At 43.2% G+C, this 20,617-nt stretch overlaps 1 protein-coding gene across 3 annotated transcripts in view; it reads right to left on the bottom strand.

Annotated features, from left to right (window-relative positions):
* Positions 1 to 20,617, bottom strand: part of PDS5A (PDS5 cohesin associated factor A) — a 170,916-nt gene that overhangs the window by 3,506 nt on the left and 146,793 nt on the right. For 2 of the 3 annotated variants that reach the window (XM_032136154.2, XM_032136155.2), the window contains exons 31-32: positions 18,257 to 18,365; positions 11,461 to 11,813 (exon numbers count right to left, since the gene is read on the bottom strand). In XM_032136154.2, the coding sequence (XP_031992045.1) occupies positions 11,461 to 11,813; positions 18,257 to 18,365 (462 nt within the window). Of the gene's footprint in view, positions 1 to 11,456; positions 11,814 to 18,256; positions 18,366 to 20,617 lie in introns of those variants that run through there. The other variant, XM_058429989.1, reaches the window with a different exon arrangement.

Genomic DNA, 20,617 nt, shown 5'->3' with positions numbered 1-20,617 from the left:
TAACAGATGATATTAGGGAAAAGGAACGAGCATGTTGGGCTTGGCTTCATCAATATTTGTTCTTTTGCCCTGAGAAGTGCATTCTGGTTTGTCTGTGGCTGTTCAATTCAGTGGCAAGGCATTAGCAGCCCAACTTGCCTAATTCATTCCACATTTTTATTTATATATTTATTTGAGATGGAGTCTCGCTCTGTTGCCAGGCTGGAGTGCAGTGGTGTGATCTGGGCTCACTGCAAGCTCCACCTCCCGGTTCAAGCAATACTCCTGTCTCAGCCTCCTGAGTAGCTGGGACTACAGGTGCGTGCCACCACGCCCAGCTCATTTTTTGTATTTTTAGTAGAGATGGGGCTTCACCATGTTGGTTAGGATGGTCTTGAACTCTAGACCTCGTGATCTGCCTGCCTCAGCCTCCCAAAGTGCTGGGATTACAGGCGTGAACCACCACGCCCGGCCCATTCTACATTTTTAATCAGCCTGATCAGTAGTAAGATGACTGTCTCCTTTTCAACAATTTTACACCTAAAAGAGAAAGAAAGATATATTCCTAAATTCCTTTACTACATACATATTTTATAAAGGTAACAATGCTAAAAGAGCTAAGTGATTATTACAATTCATACAGAGACTATTAATTTGTTATACTATTTGAAGCAATTTTAACAATATGCTATTAAAGAATCTTTTTTTTTTTTGAGGCAGAGTCTTGCTCTGTTGCCCAGGCTGGAGTGCTTGGCATGATCTCGGCTCACCACAACCTCCACCTCCCGGGTTCAAGCGATTCTCCTGCCTCGGCCTCTTGAGTAGCTGGGACTATAGGTGTGCGCCCCCACGCGCAGCTAATTTTTGTATTTTTAGTAGAGATGGGGTTTCACTATGTTGGCCAGGCTGGTCTTGAACTCCTGACCTAGTGATCAGCCTGCCTTGGCCTCCCAAAGTGCTAAGATTACAGGCGTGAACCACTGCAACTGGCCAAAGAATTATTTACAAGCTGCCTGCTACACCTTCGGGAAGCTTCCCTTTCCTAGCCCTGAGTCCTCTGTATTTCTTGGGCTGCTCTCACAGACTTTTGAAAGACCCAGGTCACTGGAAGAGCCTCCTGGACTTCATTCTATGTACCAAGATGAATTGCTATCACTGCAAGCACTTGGCTTCTGAAAAATTTCATGTTATTTTGAGAAAAATTCACTTGTTACTAAAAAGAATTCATATTGAACTAAGATATAGCTGTTTAACACATGAGGATACACACTTGAGGATATATACTTAGGGGTTAATTTTGAGATACGAACCCACACGATGGGAGGAAACCTTCTCAATATACAAATGAGCACAAAAACTCAGTCAATTCTTTGCTTTAAGAAAAACAAATTCTAAGATCCTGGAACACTCCCACACTAAGCATGCTAAACAAAACATGTTAATCCAACAACTAGAAACCCACAGTCTATTATCCTACAGATATTCTCTTTAAATTCAAATTCCCCAGAAGTCACAAATTTGGGGTTATTTTTTCACTAATGTTTATTGACAAGCTCATCTTCAAAGAAGAATTTGGCCTTAAGTGTAAGCAAAACATACTCAAGAATCAGCAAATCTATTCAGAACATATTTTCAATTCAAAACACTGGGAACTGTTTGCCCTTTGAATGATAGCCTTAACACAAAGAGGAAAAACAAGTGAACTAAACTACTGAAATCATCATTCCTTCATCCGAAACTCAGAGACCCAACACTAATGTCCAGCTAATACTGTTGACTGTTTCCTGACCACAGTGCAAATGGCTGATTTTTATTGGTTTTATTGGGTGAATTCAAGCAATTTTTGCAAAAGGAGTAACAAGTCCAAATGCAGCCCAAAACATAAACAGGAATACTTACTGAAACCCACATACATGCAAATAGCTGAGGGAATACACTTACCACAAAAATCCGATCTAAAAATTCTAACGTTAACTTTACAAGTTAAAACCCTCAGCATCAACTCCCAGCTAAAACTGAGGCCAGTAGAATTTTGCATATCCTCTCTCTGTTTTGGTGGAATAAAGTATCCTTGAGCCAGTAAATAAGCCATATAGGTAGGAATCAAGCTAAAAATAATCCTTATTGACCTAATGTTTTGAGTAAAAACCTAGTAAGAGGAATTCCGCAAAGGTTAGCACTTGCCACATGTTAGAAGTTATGGCTGTGGTATTAAAATGGCTCTAGAAGCTTAACACATCAGAAATCTACCTAAAAGAGCTGAAGATGAAATGAAGTTAACAAACCTAAAGTGTAAACTGTAGTTGGCATATACTAGGGCCTCAAAAATGGTTTTCACTAATTAATGATCATAGAATGATAGTAAATACCAAGTAATACAACTGGACAAGCTTTCTGGAGGTGGTGCAAGTGTAAAGTACCACTCTGGGGGGGATTCTGTACTCAGATTGACAAAAGAGCACCTATAGATGACTGGGGTGAGGTTAGGAGGTAAGCTCTTTTGAGATATTACTGCAGAGTTGTGAACAGAGCAGGAAATGATCATCTGGGAAGTGAAAAATAAAGCAAGTGAAAGGTGTGGAGAATCATGCAAGGAAAAATAAAAGACTGATAAATTGAGCACCTGGAGTTAGAATGCAGGGCCACAGAGAAGCACAAGGGTGCTAGGCCTTCTTTATCAAATAAAACCCAGGGCTGAACTTAGTGCAGCAATCCAGATCAGACTCCACAATGCAAGGCGCCTAAGGAGAGCTGATTCTATCACCCTGTAGCTCAGCAATGTGTTTGATTGCTCTCAGGTTTGGCACCGCTATGTCTTCTCTTACCAGTTAGTTCGTTGAAACTGTAGTGATATAAAACCTTAACAGGATGATCCTCACCAGGTCTCAGGAAAATGCAGGTGGAATGTCAAATCACTCACAGGGAATATTAGCAGTTAATGAGAGCTATGTTTAGAATCTTGTAGCAAGGTGGAAGCTGCAGTTCCACATGAAATAAAAATAGTTAGCACTTTCAGGATTTTGACCATTCAACTGAAGGACAGTCAAAATGACAGCTGAGGCCGGGCATGGTGACTCACACCTGTAATCCCAACACTTTGGGAGGCCGAGGTGGGTGGATCATGAGGTCAGGAGATCAGGGCCAGCCTGACCAATATGGTGAAACCTCATCTCTACAAAAACACAAAAATTAGCTGGTGTGGTGGCACACACCTGTAGTTCTAGCTACTTGGGAGGCTGAAGCAGAAAAATTGCTTGAATCCAGGAGGTGGAGGTCGCAGTGAGCCAAGACTGCGCCACTACACTCCAGCCTGGGTGACAGAGTGAGACTTCATCTCCAAAAAAAAAAAAAAAAAAGAAAATTTCTGGCCAGGCGCAGTGGCTCACGCCTATGATCCCGGCACTTTGGGAGGCTGAGGCGGGCAGATCACAAGGTCAGGAGATAGAGACCATCCTCGCTAACATGGTGAAACCCTGTCTCCACTAAAAATACAAAAAATAAGCCGGACGTGGTGGCAGGCGCCTGTAGTCCCAGCTACTCAGGAGGCTGAGGCAGGAGAATGGCGTGAGCCTGGGAGGTGGAGCTTGCAACGAGCTGAGATCAAGCCACTGTACTCCAGCCTGGGCGACAGACCGAGACTCCACCTCAAAAAAAAAAAAAAAAAAAAAAGAAATTTCCAAGCTACCACCATGAGCAGTATCATGAGGCAGATAGATAATAAGTGACATGCTGGGATCTTAAGCCATGCCCCGTGTAGCACTAGCCAAGTGACCTGAGCAAGGTCCGTTCAGGTCTTAATTTCCTTATGCTCATATAGTGTGGTACTTGCTTCATAATGGATGTTGGCAGGTCAGATATCTGCTCATAAAACATTTCCTACTGTCACTACTAATACAGATGCCAGGCACCTATCACTCAGGCTGGAGTACAGTGGCACCATCATGACCCACTGGAGCTATGAACACTGAGGCTCAAGCAATCCTCCTGCCACAGCATCCCAAGTAGCTGGGACCACAGGTGAATACCACCATGCCTGGCTAATTTCTTTTTAAATTTTTTGTAGAGACAGGGTCTTGCTATAATACCAAATATCATTTGAACTAATTTTTGTTAATTTTCATTTTTTTGAGACAGAGTCTCACTCTGTTGCCCAGGCTGGAGCACACTGGCGTGATCTTGGTTCACTGCAACCTCCACCTCCCAGGTTTAAGCCATTCTCCTGCCTCAGCCTCCTGAGTTGCTGAGATTACAGGTGTGTGCCACCACGCCTAGCTAATTTTTATATTTTTAGTAGAGACAGGGTTTCACCATGTTGGCCAGGCTGGTCTCAAACTCCTGACCTCAAGTGATCTGCCCACCTAGGCTTCCCAAAGTGCTGGGATTAAAGGCGTGAGCCACCATGCCCAGCCCATTTGAACTAATTTTCACCCTAGTCTTGTTCTTGGCATTGAGTGTTACATTCAATTAAAGTATGCCACTTTCAAAAACATCTGATCTATCTCTCGGTTTTCCTCTCTAATCCTAAAATGCAGGGACTTTGTTTGCATGTACTACCAAAAGAGGTGAAAAAGATGAGTAGAGTTGGTCTAATTTAACCCGTGATTATTTCAAATAAACTAGTGCTTTTACTTACAGTTCTGCCGGGTGCAACGGCTCATGCCTATAATCCCATTTATGTAAGGGATCGAAAGCTATATAGCCCCTTTATACCTGGGTTTCCTCCACTTTTGGGAGGAAATGACAGTACTGGGGAGAATGACAGTACTTAGCCACATAGAGTTGTTTTTGTTTTTTGAGATGGAGTCTTGTTCTGTCATCCAGGCTGGAGTGCATGGTGCGATCTTGGTTCACCGCAACCTCCGCCTCCTGGGTTCAACTGCCTCCCGGCAATTCTTCTGCCTCAGCCTACCGAGTAGCTGGGACTAGAGGCGCGCGCCACCATGCCCGGCTAAATTTTGTATTTTTATTACAGATGGGGTTTCACCATATTGGCCAGGCTGGTCTTGAACCCCTGACCTCATGATCTGCCCGCCTTGGCATCCCAAAGTGCTGGGATTACAGGTGTGAGCCACCGTGCCCGGCCATAGAGTTGTTTTAAGGATTCAGTGGGTTAACAAATAAAGAGCTTATTATTGAGCTTGGCTTATAATAAGCACTATATTACTGTCAGCTGTTTTCATGCAGCAAATTTTAAAATTATGATAAAATATATATCAAATACATTTATCATTTTAACCATTTTTAAGTATAAAGTTTAATGGCATTAAGAATATAAAGGGACGGGTGTGATGGCTCATGCCTGCAATCCCAGCACTTTGGGAGGCCGAGGCAGGCGGATCACCTGAGGTCAGGAGTTCAAGACCAGCCTGACCAACATGGAGAAACCCTGTATCTACTGAAAATACAAAATTAACCAGGCTTGGTGGCGCATGCCTGTAATCCCAGCTACTAGGGAGGCTGAGGCAGGAGAATTGCTTGAACTGGGAGACGGAGGTTGCGGTGAGCCGAGATCACACCACTGCACTCCAGCCTAGGCAACAAGAGCGAAACTCCGTCTCAAAAAAAAAAAAAGAATATTAGGGGTCTGGCTGCCCAACACAGTGAAACCCGTCTCTACTATAAATACAAAAATTAGCCGGGTGTGGTGGCGCACATCTGCAGTCCCAGTTACTCGGTAGGATGAGGCACAAGAATCCCTTGAACCCAGGAGGCAGAGGGTGCAGTGAGCCGAGATCTCACCATTGTACTCCAGCATGGGTGACAGAGCAAGACTCCATTTCAAAAACAAAACAACCCAAAAACAAGAATATAAGGGGTCTTCAAAAAGTTTGTGGAAAATGAATGTTATGAAATAATTATACATGGATTTCAAAAAAATTTTTTTTTTTTTTTTTTTTGAGTTGAGTCTCTGTCGCCCAGGCTGGAGTGCAGTGGCGTGATCTCTGCTCACTGCAAGCTCTGCCCCCTGGGTTCACGCCATTCTCCTGCCTCAGCCTCCTGAGTAGCTTGGGAGTACAGGTGCCTGCCACCACACCTGGCTAATTTTTTGTATATTTAGTAGAGACGGGATTTCACTGTGTTAGCCAGGATAGTCTCGATCTCCTGACCTCATGATCCACCCATGGATTGCCTTGGCCTCCCAAAGTGCTGGGATTACAGGCATGAGCCACCGTGCCCAGCTCAAAATGTTTTTTTTTGCACCAAAATAAACTCATACTAACTTGTTATGTCTGAACAGGATCTAGTTTGAGGCACTGAAAATGTTTGAAAAGTTTGAGGGCTGGGGCAGGAAGATTGCTTGCGGGCAGGAAGACTGCTTGATTCCAGTAGTTGAGAACAGCCTGGGCAATACAGCAAGACCCAAAAAATTTAAAAAGAAATTAGCCAGCCATGGTGGTGCACACCTATGGTCCCAGCTACTTGGGAGGCTGAGGCAAGAGGATTGCTTGAGCCTCAGTGCTCTCATAGAACAAAGTGAGCCATGATGGTGCCACTGAACTCCAGCCTGAGTGACAGAGTGAGACCGGTCTCTCAAAAAAGTTTGAAGAGGCTGGGCGCGGTGGCTCACGCCTGTAATCCCAGCACTTTGGGAGGCCAAGGTGGGTGGATCACCTGAGGTCAGGAGTTCAAGACCAGTCAGGCCAACACAGTGAAACCCCATCTCTACTAAAAAAAAATATATATATAAAATTAGCTGGGTATGGTGGTGGGTGCCTGTAATCCCAGATACTAGGAAGGCTGAGGCAGGAGAATCGCTTGAACCTAGGAGGCAGAGGTTGCAGTGAGCTGAGATTGTGTTATTGCACTCCAGCCTGGGCAACAAGAGTGAAACTCCGTCTCAAAAAAAAAGAAAAAGAAAAAGAAAAAAAGTTTGAAGAGAGTCCCTATCAGAGCAATAGGAATTCTGCTAAAATTGAAGCAAGAAAAGCATCAGATGTCTGGTGAAGCTTGGGTGGAAGAATGGCGAAATCACTGACGCTTTAGGAAAAGTTTATGGCACAATGCCCCAAAGAAATTAGTAGCTTAAAATTGATATTTTGTGTGTGTGTGTGTGACAGGGTCTCCTCGGTCACCCAGGCTAGGGTGCAGTGAGGAGTGGCATGATCATGGCTCACTGTAGCCTCGACCTCCCAGGCTCAGGTGATCCTCTCACCTCAGCCTCTGAAGTAGCCAGGACTATAGGTACACACCAGACACCTGGCTAATTTTTCTATTTTTTTGTAGATACGGGGTTTTGCCATATTGCCCAGGCTGGTCTCAAACGCCTAGGCTCCAGTGATCTGTCAGCCTCAGCCTCCCAAAGTGGTAGAATTATAGGCATGAACCATGATGCCCAGCTGGATAAATTGTTTCAGGAAGGGTTGAGATGATGTTGAACATCATGCCCTCCATGTCAATTTACAGGGAAAAAAATTCATCTTGTTTCTGCCGATTCAAGAGGACTGGCAAGAGCAGAAACAATCGCCAACACTGTGGTCATTTCAATTGGTTCAGCTTACAAAATTCTGACTGAAAAATTAAAGTTGAGCAAGCTTTCCACTCAATGGCTGTTAAAACCCTTTGCACCCAGATCAGCTGTAGACAAGAGCAGAGCTTTGGATAGAAAGTCTAGACAAGTAGGATCAAGATCCTGAAGCACTTAAAGAATTGCAATAGGAACTGAAACATGGCTTTACCAGTAGAATCCCGAAGACAAAGCACAAAGCAATTTAGCTGGGCACGGTGGCGCATGCCTGTAGTCCCAGCTACTAGGGAGGTTGAGGCTGCAGTGAGGCAAGACCACGCCATTGCACTCTAGCCTTGGCAAGAGAGCCAGGTATTGTCTCAAAAAAAAAGGGTACTAAGAGGTGAAAGTGGCCAAGTGGTCCACTGAAAGGAAAAGCAGACTGGTCAAGAGTAAAGGTCATGGCAACAGTTTTTTGGGATACTCAACGCATTTTGCTTGTTGAGTTTCTGGAAAGCCAACAAATGATAATATCTGCTTATTATGAGTGTTCGGACAAAGTCAAAGCTTTAGCAGAAAAATGCCTGGGAAAGCTTCGCCAGAGAGTCCTCCTCCACCATGACAATGTTCTTGCTCATTCCTCTCATCAGACAAGGGCAATTCTGCAAGAGTTCCCATGGGAAATCATTAGGCATCCAGCTTACAGTACTGATTCGGCTCCTTCTGACTTCTTTTTGCTTCTTAATCTTAAAAAAGTTTTTAGAGTGCCAATTTTTCTTTGGTCAATAATGAAAAAGACTGTTTGAAACAGTTAAACTCACAGGACCCTCAGTTCTTTGGGGATGGACTAAATGGTTTCTATCATTGCTTACCATACAAAAAGTGTCTTGAAGTTGATGGAGCTTACGTTGAGAAATAAAGTTTCTATTTTTATCTCTTAACTCCAGTTTTCCATGACCTTTCTGAAGTGGCCAATTATTTATATCGTGTACAACCATTACCACCATCCATCTCTAGAACTTTTCCACCTTCCCCAACTGAAACTCCATCCCCATTAAACACTAAAGCCTATTCCCGCTACCCTCAGCCCTAGGCTCAAGCAATCCTCCCACCTCAGCTCCCTGAGTACAGGCACACAACATCATGCCCGACTAATTTTGTATTTTATTTATTTTTATTTTTAATTTTTGAGATGGAGTCTCACTCTGTCGTCCAGACTGGAGTGCAGTGGCACAATCTCTGCTCACTGCAAACTCTACCTCCCGGGTAGCTGAGATTACAGGGTTGCGCCACCACACCCGGCTAATTTTTTGTATTTTTACTGGAGACAGGCTTTCACCATATTGGTCAGGCTGATCTTGAACTCCTGACCTTAAAGGATCTGACCACCTTGGCTTGGCCTCCCAAAGTGCTGGGATTATAGGTGTGAGCCACTGCACCTGGCCATAAACATTTAATTTAACCACCTACTGTCACTGAGATTAGAAAACCATCACAGAATACTGTATTCTGAATAACACACTGCCCATTGATCTACTACTAGCATATTTAAGATCTCTAACGTGCCTTTTCACTCTGTAAAGAGAAGGCCAAATGCCATTTGATGATATTGGGGCACATAGTGCAGCTAAAAGCAAAGCAATGGATTTTACAATGCTGTAAATGAGAGAAGGTCTAATTGCTACTACTGAAAAAGTTTTCAGGGTTCAAGTATGTATCTTTTTTTTTTTTTTTTTTTTTGAGTATCGCTCTGTCTCCCAGGCTGGAGTGTAGTGGCCGGATCTTGGCTCACTGCAACCCCTGCCTCCCGGGTTCAAGCAATTCTCCTGCCTCAGTCTCCCGAGTAGCTGGGACTACAGGTATGCACCACCACACCCGGCTAGTTTTTGTATTTTTAGTAGAAATGGGGTTTCTCCATATTGGCCAGGCTAGTCTCAAACTCCTGACCTCAGGTGATCCGCCCGCTTTGGCCACCCAAAGTGCTGCGATTACAGGCGTGAGCCACCATGCCCGGCCACAAGTATGTATCTGTACATTTTAGTTAGATGGTACAGGGACAGCTAATGGGAGGTAAGGTCAGGTGGCTTAGGTAGCCTGTGTGTGATGATTAGTACTTTTTTGTGTGTAGGTGAAGAAGAGGACAGATCTCTTGAAACCGTTCAGAGAATTTTGGCAATCTCCAGGGAAATGTTCAACTTTTGTATAACTGAAAATGTATGTAAAGGGGTAAGGAAACTAGAATTCAAAACAGTAGTAACGGTAACAGTTGGGCATTTATTTTGTACTAGGCACTTTGCTAGGCGCTTTCTTTATATTTACTGATCCATTTAATTCTTAGAGCAACCCTTTAAGATACATACTATCATACTAATGAAAAAGGGAGGCAGAGGTTCAATAAAGGTCCAGGTTTGAGAAGAAAGTCATGTAAAATTTGCCCCTAATACTCGCTTTCATTACTACACTTATTAGTTAATAGAGACAGAAGTGAGTAGGAGGAACACACTAGTACTCAGATCAGGTTTGAGCCTTCTGGATCAGATGCCATGAGAGGATGTGAAAGGTTGCCAAGAGGGCACTTAGATGATGTAGAAATTTAACAGCCCAAAATTTCAGAATTTCGTAAATGCTAATTTTTTTGGTTTTTTTGAGATGGAGTCTCGCTTTGTCGCCCAGGCTGGAGTGCAATGGCGCAATCTCTGCTCACTGCAACCTCTGCCTCCTGGGCTCAAGCAATTCTTCTGCCTCAGCCTCCTGAGTAGCTGGGATTACAGGTGCCCGTGGCCACGACCACACCCGGGGTTTTTTTTTTTTTTTTTTTTTTTGTATTTTTAGTAGAGATGGGGTTTCACCATGTTGGTCAGGTTGGTCTCAAACTCCTGACCTCAGGTGATCTACCCGCCTCGGTCTCCCAAAGTGTTTGGATTACAAGCGTGAGTCACCGGGCCCAGCTCATAAATGATAATATTTTAAATGTTTTTACACACGTTTCAGTAACTTTTTTTTTTTTTTTGAGACACAGTCTCCTTCTGCTGCCCAGGCTGGAGTGCAGTGTCGCAATCTTGGCTCACTGCAACCTCTGCCTCCTGGGTTCAAGTGATTCTCCTGCCTCAGCCTCCTAAGTAGCTGGGATTACAGGCATGCACCACCACACCTGGCTAACTTTTTGCATTTTCTTTTTCTTTTTTTTTTTTTAAGTAGAGATGGGGTTTCACCATGCTGGTCAGGCTGGTCTTGAACTCCCGACCTCAGGTGATCCACCCATCTAGGCCTCCCAAAGTGTTGGGATTACAGGCATGAGCCACTGTGCACGGCCTGACATTGAGTTTTATAAAAATACTGAAGCAGGATAGTGGGGGTATCCTGAGCTGATCAAATCTGGGACTCTTCCCTAGAAGAAACTCAAATGCCTACAGTCTAATTCAGGGGTAAATGAGTTATGTTATGTAAGGAAAAAAGGAGGACGAGTTAAGTTCTAAGGCCAAGGTGAAAGGAGCCACCTTCTAGATTTCCACCAGGAAAAGTCTGAAATCTCAGCCCAAGAATGATCAAAGATGAAGAGTTTGGTAAGTTATTTCTCTGGGCAGGGTGGGGAAGATGTAAGTTGTTGACCTGTGTTACAATTAACTATACCACGAAGAATTAAAGAGTGGGACCTATTACCTATTGACATTTCGTGACTGTTTTCTCCATTATGAGACCTTGTATCCAAAAGGTAGCCCTTATTTTATGTAAACCTCTGCAACCACTTCAAAGGCACTAAGCAAAAGAAATATTTGTCTTGTTAATAAAAACAGAAATATCAAAATACCATATCCTAAATAAAAATTACACAAAGAAAAAAGATTTTTCTTCAAATTTGTGCCTTAAAACTGGAAGTTATGAGATAATAACAGATGCTATTATAAACGGACCCAGTAAAACCAGATGCAGGTTTCTCTCTCAAATGCTTAGGTGTTTGGGGTGACTGACACTAAGAATATACTACGAACAAAACAAAATGTCTAAATTCCCACTTGAGGAAGAATGGCGTACATTACCTTTGTAAGTCAATTTGTCTTTCTGCTGGTGCTGCCTTTTTGGCTAAATCTTGCAGTTTGGGTGCTTTGGCATTACCTGCTTCCAAACCCCCAGGGCTCTCCTGACCCACTGCAGCTCTCTTCCTTCCCTTGTTAATAGGTTTATTTAGATCATCATTTTTGGTTGCATTGCCCTGAGATTCAGACTTGGGTCGACGTCCTCTCCTGGGTTTGGAAGGGGCAGGTGGTCCCGATTCATCTACTTTCTCATCTGTTTTTTGTTGGATATTCTCTGCACCAGCTGCTGTTACTGTTCTTTTCTTTCCTCGGTCACTGCTGATGTTGCCCTGGGTAGCCTGATCAGAATTAATTTCCTAAAAAAGCACAAAACAATTCTATAAACACAAATTCCTTAAATATTAATGATCTCTATTAGAAAAGAGTGTTTTGAAAGTATTTTAAAGGAGTCTGGATTTGAGGGCTTCCAGTTAACTGCTTACATCACATTAGGAAAGTAAGCTCCTTGAGGAGAGTGACTGTGCCTGGTACCTACCATGGTGTATAGCATATATAATATGCTCAATAAATGCTCATTAAAAAGCAAAGGCTGGCAACACTGGCTTACGCCTGTAATCGCAGCACTTTGGGAGGCTAAAGCAGGAGGATCGCTTGAGCCCAGGAGTTCCAAACAATCCCCGACAACATAGATCCCATCTCTACCAATAATTTAAAAAATTAGCCGGGCATGGTGGCTTGTGCCTGTAGTCCCAGCTACTTGGGAGGCTGAGGTGGGAGGATTGCTTAAGCCTGGGAGGTTGAGGCTACAGTAAGCAGAGATTATGCCACTGGACTCCAGCCTGGGTGACAGTGGGAGATCTTATCTCAAAATATTAATTGCAGGCCTGGTGCGGTGGCTCACGCCTGTAATCCCACTACTTTGGGAGGCTGAGACGGGTGGATCACCTGAGGTTGGGAGTTCAAGACCAGCCTGACCAACATGGAGAAACCCTGTCTCTACTAAAAATACAAAATTAGCCAGGCGTGGTGGCCCATGCCTGTAATCCCAGCTAATCAGGAGGCTGAGGCAGGAGAATAGCCAACACTGCACCACTGCACTCCAGCCTGGGCAACAAGAGCAAAACTCTGTCTCGGGGGGAAAAAAACTGCAATAATAAAAATATAAAGCACAAATAGTACTTGAAAAATAAAATCTACTTGGTTTTGTTGTTATACTGCATCCAAATGAAAAGTTCTTTTTATTGATGGTATGTACTAAATCTGTCACTTTTTAAAAGAAGAGTATTTTCAGAATTCTATATGCTATTAATGTTTTCTTTGTCTGTGAGTACATCTAAGTATAATAATCTTTGTAGTTCTGTAACGTGAAGTTCTTTAACTTTTCATCTCATCCCAGTTGCAATGAGCTGAGATCATGCCACTGCACTCCAGCCTGAGTTACAACTCTGTCTCAAACAAAACAAAACAAAACAAAACAAAACAAAACAAAACAAAACTTTAACTGACATAATTCTAATTGATTAAAGAGTGAGTAATACAATCATTGAAAAAAATTAGATTAAATCTTTTTAATCAAGTAATTTTCATTTTCCCCAGAAAATATTCCCAGAAAGACAAGGGAAAATAAATTACAAATCTTCCATGTTTCAAGAAAATTTAGTTCAAAGAAAATTCCCAGGAATAACAATTTAAGTGAGTAAACCCACAAATCAGTGTTTTAGAGTTTCCTTTTTTTTTTTTTTTTGAGACAGGACCTTGCTCTGGTTGTCCAGGCTGGGGTGCAGTAGCGCAATCTCAGCTCACTGTGGCTAAAGTCATTCTCCCACCTCAGCCTCCTGAACAGCTGGGACTACAGGCAGATACCACCATGTTTAGCGAATTTTTCTATTTTTAGTAGAGATGGGGTTTCAACAAGTTGCCCAGGCTGTCCTGAAACCCCTGGACTCAAGCAATCCACCGGCCTCAGCCTCGCAGTGTTGGGATTACAGGCGTGAGCTACCATGCCCAGCCTGGAGTCTAATGTTAAGCCTCACTTTAGTGAACAGATAATCCATGAAAGGACAAGAGTAAAATGGCTTGCAGGAATTGAACTGTGAAAACAATACACAATGGATCAGAGAAGAAAGATGCAAAGTCACCTTTGGGAATGATGGTGACTGCTGGACATAACAGAATGGATCAACAACACAACCAAGTACTAAAACCTGGAGTATGAACCACTTGTTCAACTGAATGTTTAATAGGTGTGGTGGTTCTTGGGCATAGATTGAGGAACAAAACAGGTGTTGTTCTTCATGTAGGTTAGTACGGTAGGTAACTGATTTTTAAAAAGGTAAATACTTAAGGACAAACCTGTGTGCTAACAGGTTAAAGAAGCTAAGTTAGATGAGACAAGGATAACAAGTTTAAAACAGGCAAAATATGAACAGGCAATTTACACAACAGCACATCCAAATGGTCAACAAACATACTGGCAGTCAGAGAAATGCAAATTAAAATAGTGGGGCATTAGATTTGGTAAGTGGAGACAGAAAAAAATTCAAATGAACCGTAAAACATGTTGTTGGTATGTAGGGAATAAAGTACTCTCATACCCTGCTGCTAGAAACGTCAAGTGTTCCAATCTCTCACGAAACCAATATAGAAATATCTAAAAGCTCTAATGCATTTATCCTTTGAACCACTAATACTACTCTTGAGAAACTCAGCCCACAGAAATAAATGCACCAGTAAGTGTGTTTGTATATGTTTTTTTTTTTTTTTTTTTTGCGACGGAGTTTCGCTCTTGTCGCCCAGGCTGGAGTGCAGTGGCACAATCTTGGCTCACTGCAACCTCCACCTCCCAGGTTCAAGCAATTCTCCTGCCTCAGCCTCCTGAGTAGCTGGGATTACAGGAGCCCACCATCACGCCCGGCTAATTTTTTGTATTTTTAGTAGAGACTGGGTTTCGCCATATTGGGCAGGATGGTCTCGAACTCCGACCTTGTGATCTGCCCGCTTCAGCCTCTCAAAGTGCTCGGATTACAGGCGTGAACCACTGCGCCCGGCTGCTTGTATATATATTTTATTGTTTTACACACAATAAGTTTATAAACAATATTTACTGCGATATAGTAGCAAAAAAAGGGAAAGTATACGTGTATACAAATGTGAAAATAAGATTAAACTGTTGAAAAAGAAAAAAGAGGGCTGGACGCAGTGGCTCATGCCTGTAATCCCAGCACTTTGGGAGGTCGAGGGAGGCAGATCACCTGAGGTCAGGAGTTCGAGACCAGCCTGGCCAACATACTGAAACCTTGTCTCTACTAAAAATACAAAAATTAGCCAGGTGTGGTGGCGGGTGCCTGCATTCCCAGCTACTCAGGAGTCTGAGGCAGGAGAATCACTTGAACCTGGGAGGTGGAGGCCACAGTGAGCTGAAATCACACCATTGCACTCCAGCCTCAACAACAGAGTAAGACTCTGTCTTGGAAAAAAAAAAAGTTGAAATAAGGGTTTGGAGCAATATAATATTACAGATCAAGCTGAAAGCAAGGTTTGGATATAACAGAAATTAGAATTTAAATTTCCAATTTCAAAATTACATAGACTTTTAGGAAAAGGCCATAAAGGTAACAGATTGCTGGTTGTACTAGATAAACACTTAGGCTTTTGCAAATGTACCACCCTTTAGTAAGCATTGTAAGTACACGATGTAACTCAATGTCTATGGCAATATGCATTTTTGTATGTAAGTTTGTTTAAGTCAAGACTGCTTAATTTTACACAAGGATCCCACAGTACTCTAATCTATTGGTATCTGGATTCTAAGAGTTTTGATAATAAGAGGTAACTTGTTACCTGAATCCATTGACATGCTGTGTTTCAAAGACCAAGCAGAAAGAGTTTAGATAGCAAGAGATTGATCTAAAAATGTAACCTCGGGTGGGCACGGTGGCTCACGGCTGTAATCCCAGCACTTTGGGGGGCCGAGGCGGGTGGATCACGAGGTCAGGAGTTCAAGACCAGCCTGGTCAAGATGATGAAACCACATCTCTACTAAAAATACAAAAATCAGCCAGGCGTGGTGGCAGGTGCCTGTAATCCAGCTACTCGGGAGGCTGAGGCAGGAGAATGGTTTGAACCCAGGAGGTGGAGGTTGCAGTAAGCCGAGATCGCGCCACTGCACTTTAGCCTGGGCAACAGAAAAAGACTCCGTCTCAAAAAGTATCCTATGTAGCTGAGTTCAGAAAATGAGAGTTGGGATAGGAAAAGTTAAGCTACTGTGGTGTAACTGCATAATCCTAGTATATTTCACTTACCCAAGGGTAATACCTAAAATATTTGATGACTACCATAAGTATATGGCGAGCAATAAAAAGATAAGCACTTGAAGAATATGATTCTGGGTGGGGGGGGGGGGGGGGGGAGGAAATACTTAATAGTATCTTCAAGCCATTCTTACTGAGATAAATTACCAATTTCATTTAACAGTTGAGCCAGACGCAGTGGCTCATGCCTGTAATCCAGCACTTTCGGAGGCCAAGGTGGGCGAATCACAAAGTCAGGAGTTCAAGACCAGCCTGGCCAACATGGTGAAACCCCGTCTCTATTAAAAATACAAAAATTAGCTGGGCATGGTGGTGCATGCCTGTAATCCCAGCTACTCAGGAGGCTGAGGCAGGAGAATCGCTTGAACCCAGGAGGCAGAGCTTGCAGTGAGCTGAGATTGTGCCACTGCACTCCAGCCTGGGTGACAGAGCGAGACTCCATCTCAAAAAAGAAAACAAAACAAAACAGAACAAAAAAAACAACTGAAGGAAGACCAGAGAAGTCAAGCAACCTGCTCAAGTCAACACATAGCCAGTGAGTGGCAGAGCCAAGGGGCAAAAGTCAGATCTGTGTGATGCTCCTATCAATTATGCACCACTCCTCTCCTGCCAAAAAATCAAGAAATTGGGTTGGGCATGGTGAGATCCTGTTTCAAAACAAAACAAAATTGGGCAGTATCGTTTAAAGATCAACCAAAAAGTCAAGCACGGCTCATGCCTGTAATCTCAGCACTTTGGGAGGCCGAGGAGGGTGGATCACCTGAGGTCAGGCGTTCAAGACCAGCCTGTAGTACAGTGGCGTGATCTCGGCTCACTGCAACCTCCACCTCCGAGGTTCAAGCAATTCTCCTGCCTCAGCCTCCCGAGTAGCTGGGATTACAGGTGCACACCACCATGCCCAGCTAATTTTTATATTTTTAGTAGAGACGAGGTTTCACCATGTTGGCCAGGCTGGTCTGAAACTCCTGACCTCAGGCGATCTGCCTGCCTCGGCCTCCCAACGTGTTGGGATTACAGGTGTGAGCCACTGCGCCGGGTCCTTTTTTTTTTTTTTTTGAGACCAGGTCTCACCCTGTTGCCCAGGCTGGAGAGCAGTGAGTGGTGCAATCTCGGTTCACTACAACCTCTGCCTCCCAGGTTCAAGCGATTCTAGTGCCTTAGCCTCCCGTGTAGCTGGGACTGCAGGCAAGTAATTTTTGCACTTTGATAACAGAGACAGGGTTTCACTTCAGATGATCCACCAAGTCTCACTCTTGTCGCCCAGGCTGGAGTGCAATGGCATGATGTTGGCTCACTGCAACCTTCACCTCGAGGGTCCAAGTGATTCTCCTGTCTCAACCTCCTGAGTAGCTGGGATTACAGGTGTGCACCACCATGCCCGGCTAATATTTTGTATTTTTAGTAGAGACGGAGTTTCACCATGTTGGCCAGGCTGGTCTTGAACTCCTGACCACAAATGATCCACCCATCTCTGCCTCCCAAAGTGCTAGGATTACAGGTGTAAGCCACTGCATCCACCCAAGACAAACTTTTAAAAACACAGTAGAAACAAAACAAAGGGCTGATCTCTGGTGGGAATCAACAAACTTTCAAAAGATTTCAAAAACTCTCAATTCCTTTTTTGAGACAGAATCTTGCTCTGTTGTTCAGGCTGGAGTGCAATGGCACGATCTTGGCTCACTGCAAACTCCGCCTCCTGGGTTCAAGCAATTCTCCTGCCTCAGCCTCCTGAGTAGCTGAGATTACAGGCGCCTGACACCATGCCCGGTTAATTTTTGTACTTTTATAGAGACGGGGTTTCGCCATGTTGGCCAGGCTGGTCTCAAACTACTGACCTTGCGATCCACCCGCCCCAGCCTCCCAAAGTGCTGGGATTACAGGCATGAGCCAACGTACTGGGCCTCAACTCCTATTCTTTAAAAGAGTTGAAATGGGTAGTATAGGAAAAGGATACCATTAGGGGTGACCACACAAATTTTTTTTTTTTTTTTTTTTGGAGGCAGAGTCTCCCTGTCACCCAGGCTGGAGTGCAATGGCGTTAACTCACTGCAACCTCCGCCTCTTGGGCTCAAGCGATTTTCCTGCCTCAGCCTCCCGAGTAGCTGGGATTTCAGTGCCGACCACCACGCCCCAGTAATTTTTTATTTTTAGTAGAGATGAGGTTTCACCATGTTGGCCAGGCTGGTCTTGAACTCCCCACTTCAGGTGATTCGTCTTCCCTGGCCTCCCGAAGTGTTGAGATTACAGGTGTAAGCCACTGTGCCCAGCCAGACCACATAAATTCTTATAAAGTGGGTGGAGGTAAGCAGAATCATTTTTGGAAAGTATAGCTGGGGGGGGGGGGGGGGGGGGGGGGAGGTGTGTGGTAATACACACAAGTTTAAAATGTAGCATGTGCATTGAAGTGTTGGCTGTAGATTTCTTACCCCTACGGAAAAACTATAATAATCTCCATGGAAAAAATCCACTTGTTAAATTTTAAAATTTACCTTATTCTTTACTGGGTCAATATTCTTTACAGGTGTGACTGAAATAATCCTCACAGGGTTCTCTTCATTTTCACTAACTCCAGTTTCTGCTGCCTCTGAACTCTGTTCCCTGTTTAAGACAAATAAACCAAGACTTCATATTTCCATGAAGAGAAAGTTCACTCTCTCACCGTACCAATAAAGAAAGGCTTAGGCTGGTTTCGAAACCTTGACAAATGAAGCAACAATAGCAAGATTCGGATACTCTGTAGTTATAGACTATTGCTTTAAAAATATCATTTTCCATTTAGCTTTGATAAAGTGGTATCAATTTCCATTTTGCCTTAATAACATTAAGACAGAAATGACTGCCTAAGACTACTTGACAAAAGGGTTAGTCGTCAAGAGACAAAATAACACAACCATTGTAAGCTGTAAATTTTGGGAACAGAAAATCCTCAAACAAAAATAAAACTATGGACCATAGTATAGTTGTCATTTCCATAGTGTTCTACAAAAAAGGGGGCTGTCAGAAGAGGCTATTTGGTAGGTATTTGAGGCCCCACTATTCTTTAAACCATGTTGACTGATTTCATATCTTGGGCTTCATTTTTGCTAAAAGTGGTTTAAAACATCATTGGTTGAGTTTATTCTTAAGATTTCATGTGTAAGAATAGTATCTATAAAAACCACAATATTAAGTGTTCCTAAGAGTAGGGTCAGAAATGATAAAGGTTTGACGTGACGGATATCCTAATTACCCTGATTTGATCGCTATACATGCTATGCATATACCAAAATATCACAAACACCCCATAAATATGTATAATTATTATGTATCAAAATAATTATGTTTATGAAAAAAATAGGTAGAAATTCTTATGCAGTAGCTAATATACTGAATACTTAACATGTTAAAAGAAACATGGAATATTTTTATAAGTAGAAAATGTTAGAACAATGTAAACTTATCATATATATATATATACTTTTTTTTTTTTTAAGGGACAGGGTCTTAGGCTGAAATGAAATTATGTGATCATAGTTGATATAGCCTAGAACTCCTGGGCTCAAGTGATCTTCCTGCCTCCACCTCCTGAGCTCCCAAGTAGCTGGGACTACAAGTGTATGTCCCCATGTTGCCCAGGCTGGTTTCCAACTCCTGGGCTCCAGTGATTATCCTTCCTCGGCCTCCCAAAGTGCTGGGATTACAGGTGTGAGCTATCACACATGGCCTTTTCTTTTTTTTAAGAGACAGGGTCTTGCTTAGTCACCCAGGCTGGAGTGTAGCAGAGACATCATAGCTCACTTTAGACTTGAACTTCTGGCCTCAATCAATAATCCTGCCTTGGCCTACTGAAGCACTGGGATCATAGCCATAAGGCACTACACCCAGCCCTCCTATACTAATTTGAGTTAAAAATTAAAAAGCATTTCAATTTATTTAAAAGTTATGTTTTCATAGTTTTCCTAAGGGTTGAATTGTCTTATGTATAAAAATAAACATTTTGGGCCAGGTGTGATGGTTCATGACTGTAATCTCAGCATTTTGGGAGTCCAAGGTGGGCAGAGACTAGCCTGGCAATCATGGTGACACCCCGTCTCTACCAAAAATACAGAAATTAGCTGGAAGTGGTGGCGTGTGCCTGTAAACTCAGGAAGCTGAGGTGTGAGAATCACTTGAAACCGGGAGGTGGAGGTTGCCGTGAGCTGACATCCCATCACTGCACTCCAGCCTGAGTGATGGACAGAGACACTCTGTCTCAAAAATATTAAAAATAAGTATTTTGATATAAATTGGTTGTATTATTCTTATATTATTTTCTGTTAACTTTTCTAAACACTTAGAATGCTATATATTAATAGTTTCAAAGTGTGCAGTACATTCTTGATTTCCTCACTGAAAATATTAAAATGTGCCCAGGTGCGGTGGTTTGCACCTGTAATCCCAGCACTTTGGGAGGCTGAAGCGAGTAGATCACTTGAGCCCAGGAGATCGAGCCTGACCCAGGGAAGATGACGAAACTCCATCTTTACGAAAAGTACAAAAGAAAATTGGCTGGGGGTTGGTGGTGCATGCCTGTAGTCCCAGCTACTTGGGATGCTGAAGCGAGGAGATCCCTAGAGCCTAGGAGTCTGAGGCTGCGGTGAGCTATGATCCTGCCACTGCCCTCCAGCCTAAGCAACAAAGTGAGACCCTGTCTCTTAAAAAAAAAAATTACATAAAATTAAGAAAAAAAAAGAAAATACTGGCTGGGTGCGGTGGCTCACGCCTGTAATCTCAGCACTTTGGGAGGCTGAGGCAGGCGGATCACCTCAGGTCAGGAGTTCGAGACCAGCCTGGCCAACATGGTGAAACCCCATCTCTACTAAATATATAAA

This window comes from Hylobates moloch, unplaced genomic scaffold (genome assembly GCF_009828535.3).
Source record: "Hylobates moloch isolate HMO894 unplaced genomic scaffold, HMol_V3 SCAFFOLD_17, whole genome shotgun sequence".
In the NCBI taxonomy this organism is placed as follows: Eukaryota; Metazoa; Chordata; class Mammalia; order Primates; family Hylobatidae; genus Hylobates; species Hylobates moloch.
Note: the sequence above shows the minus strand (reverse complement) of the source record. Positions and strands in the feature narration are given on the sequence as shown.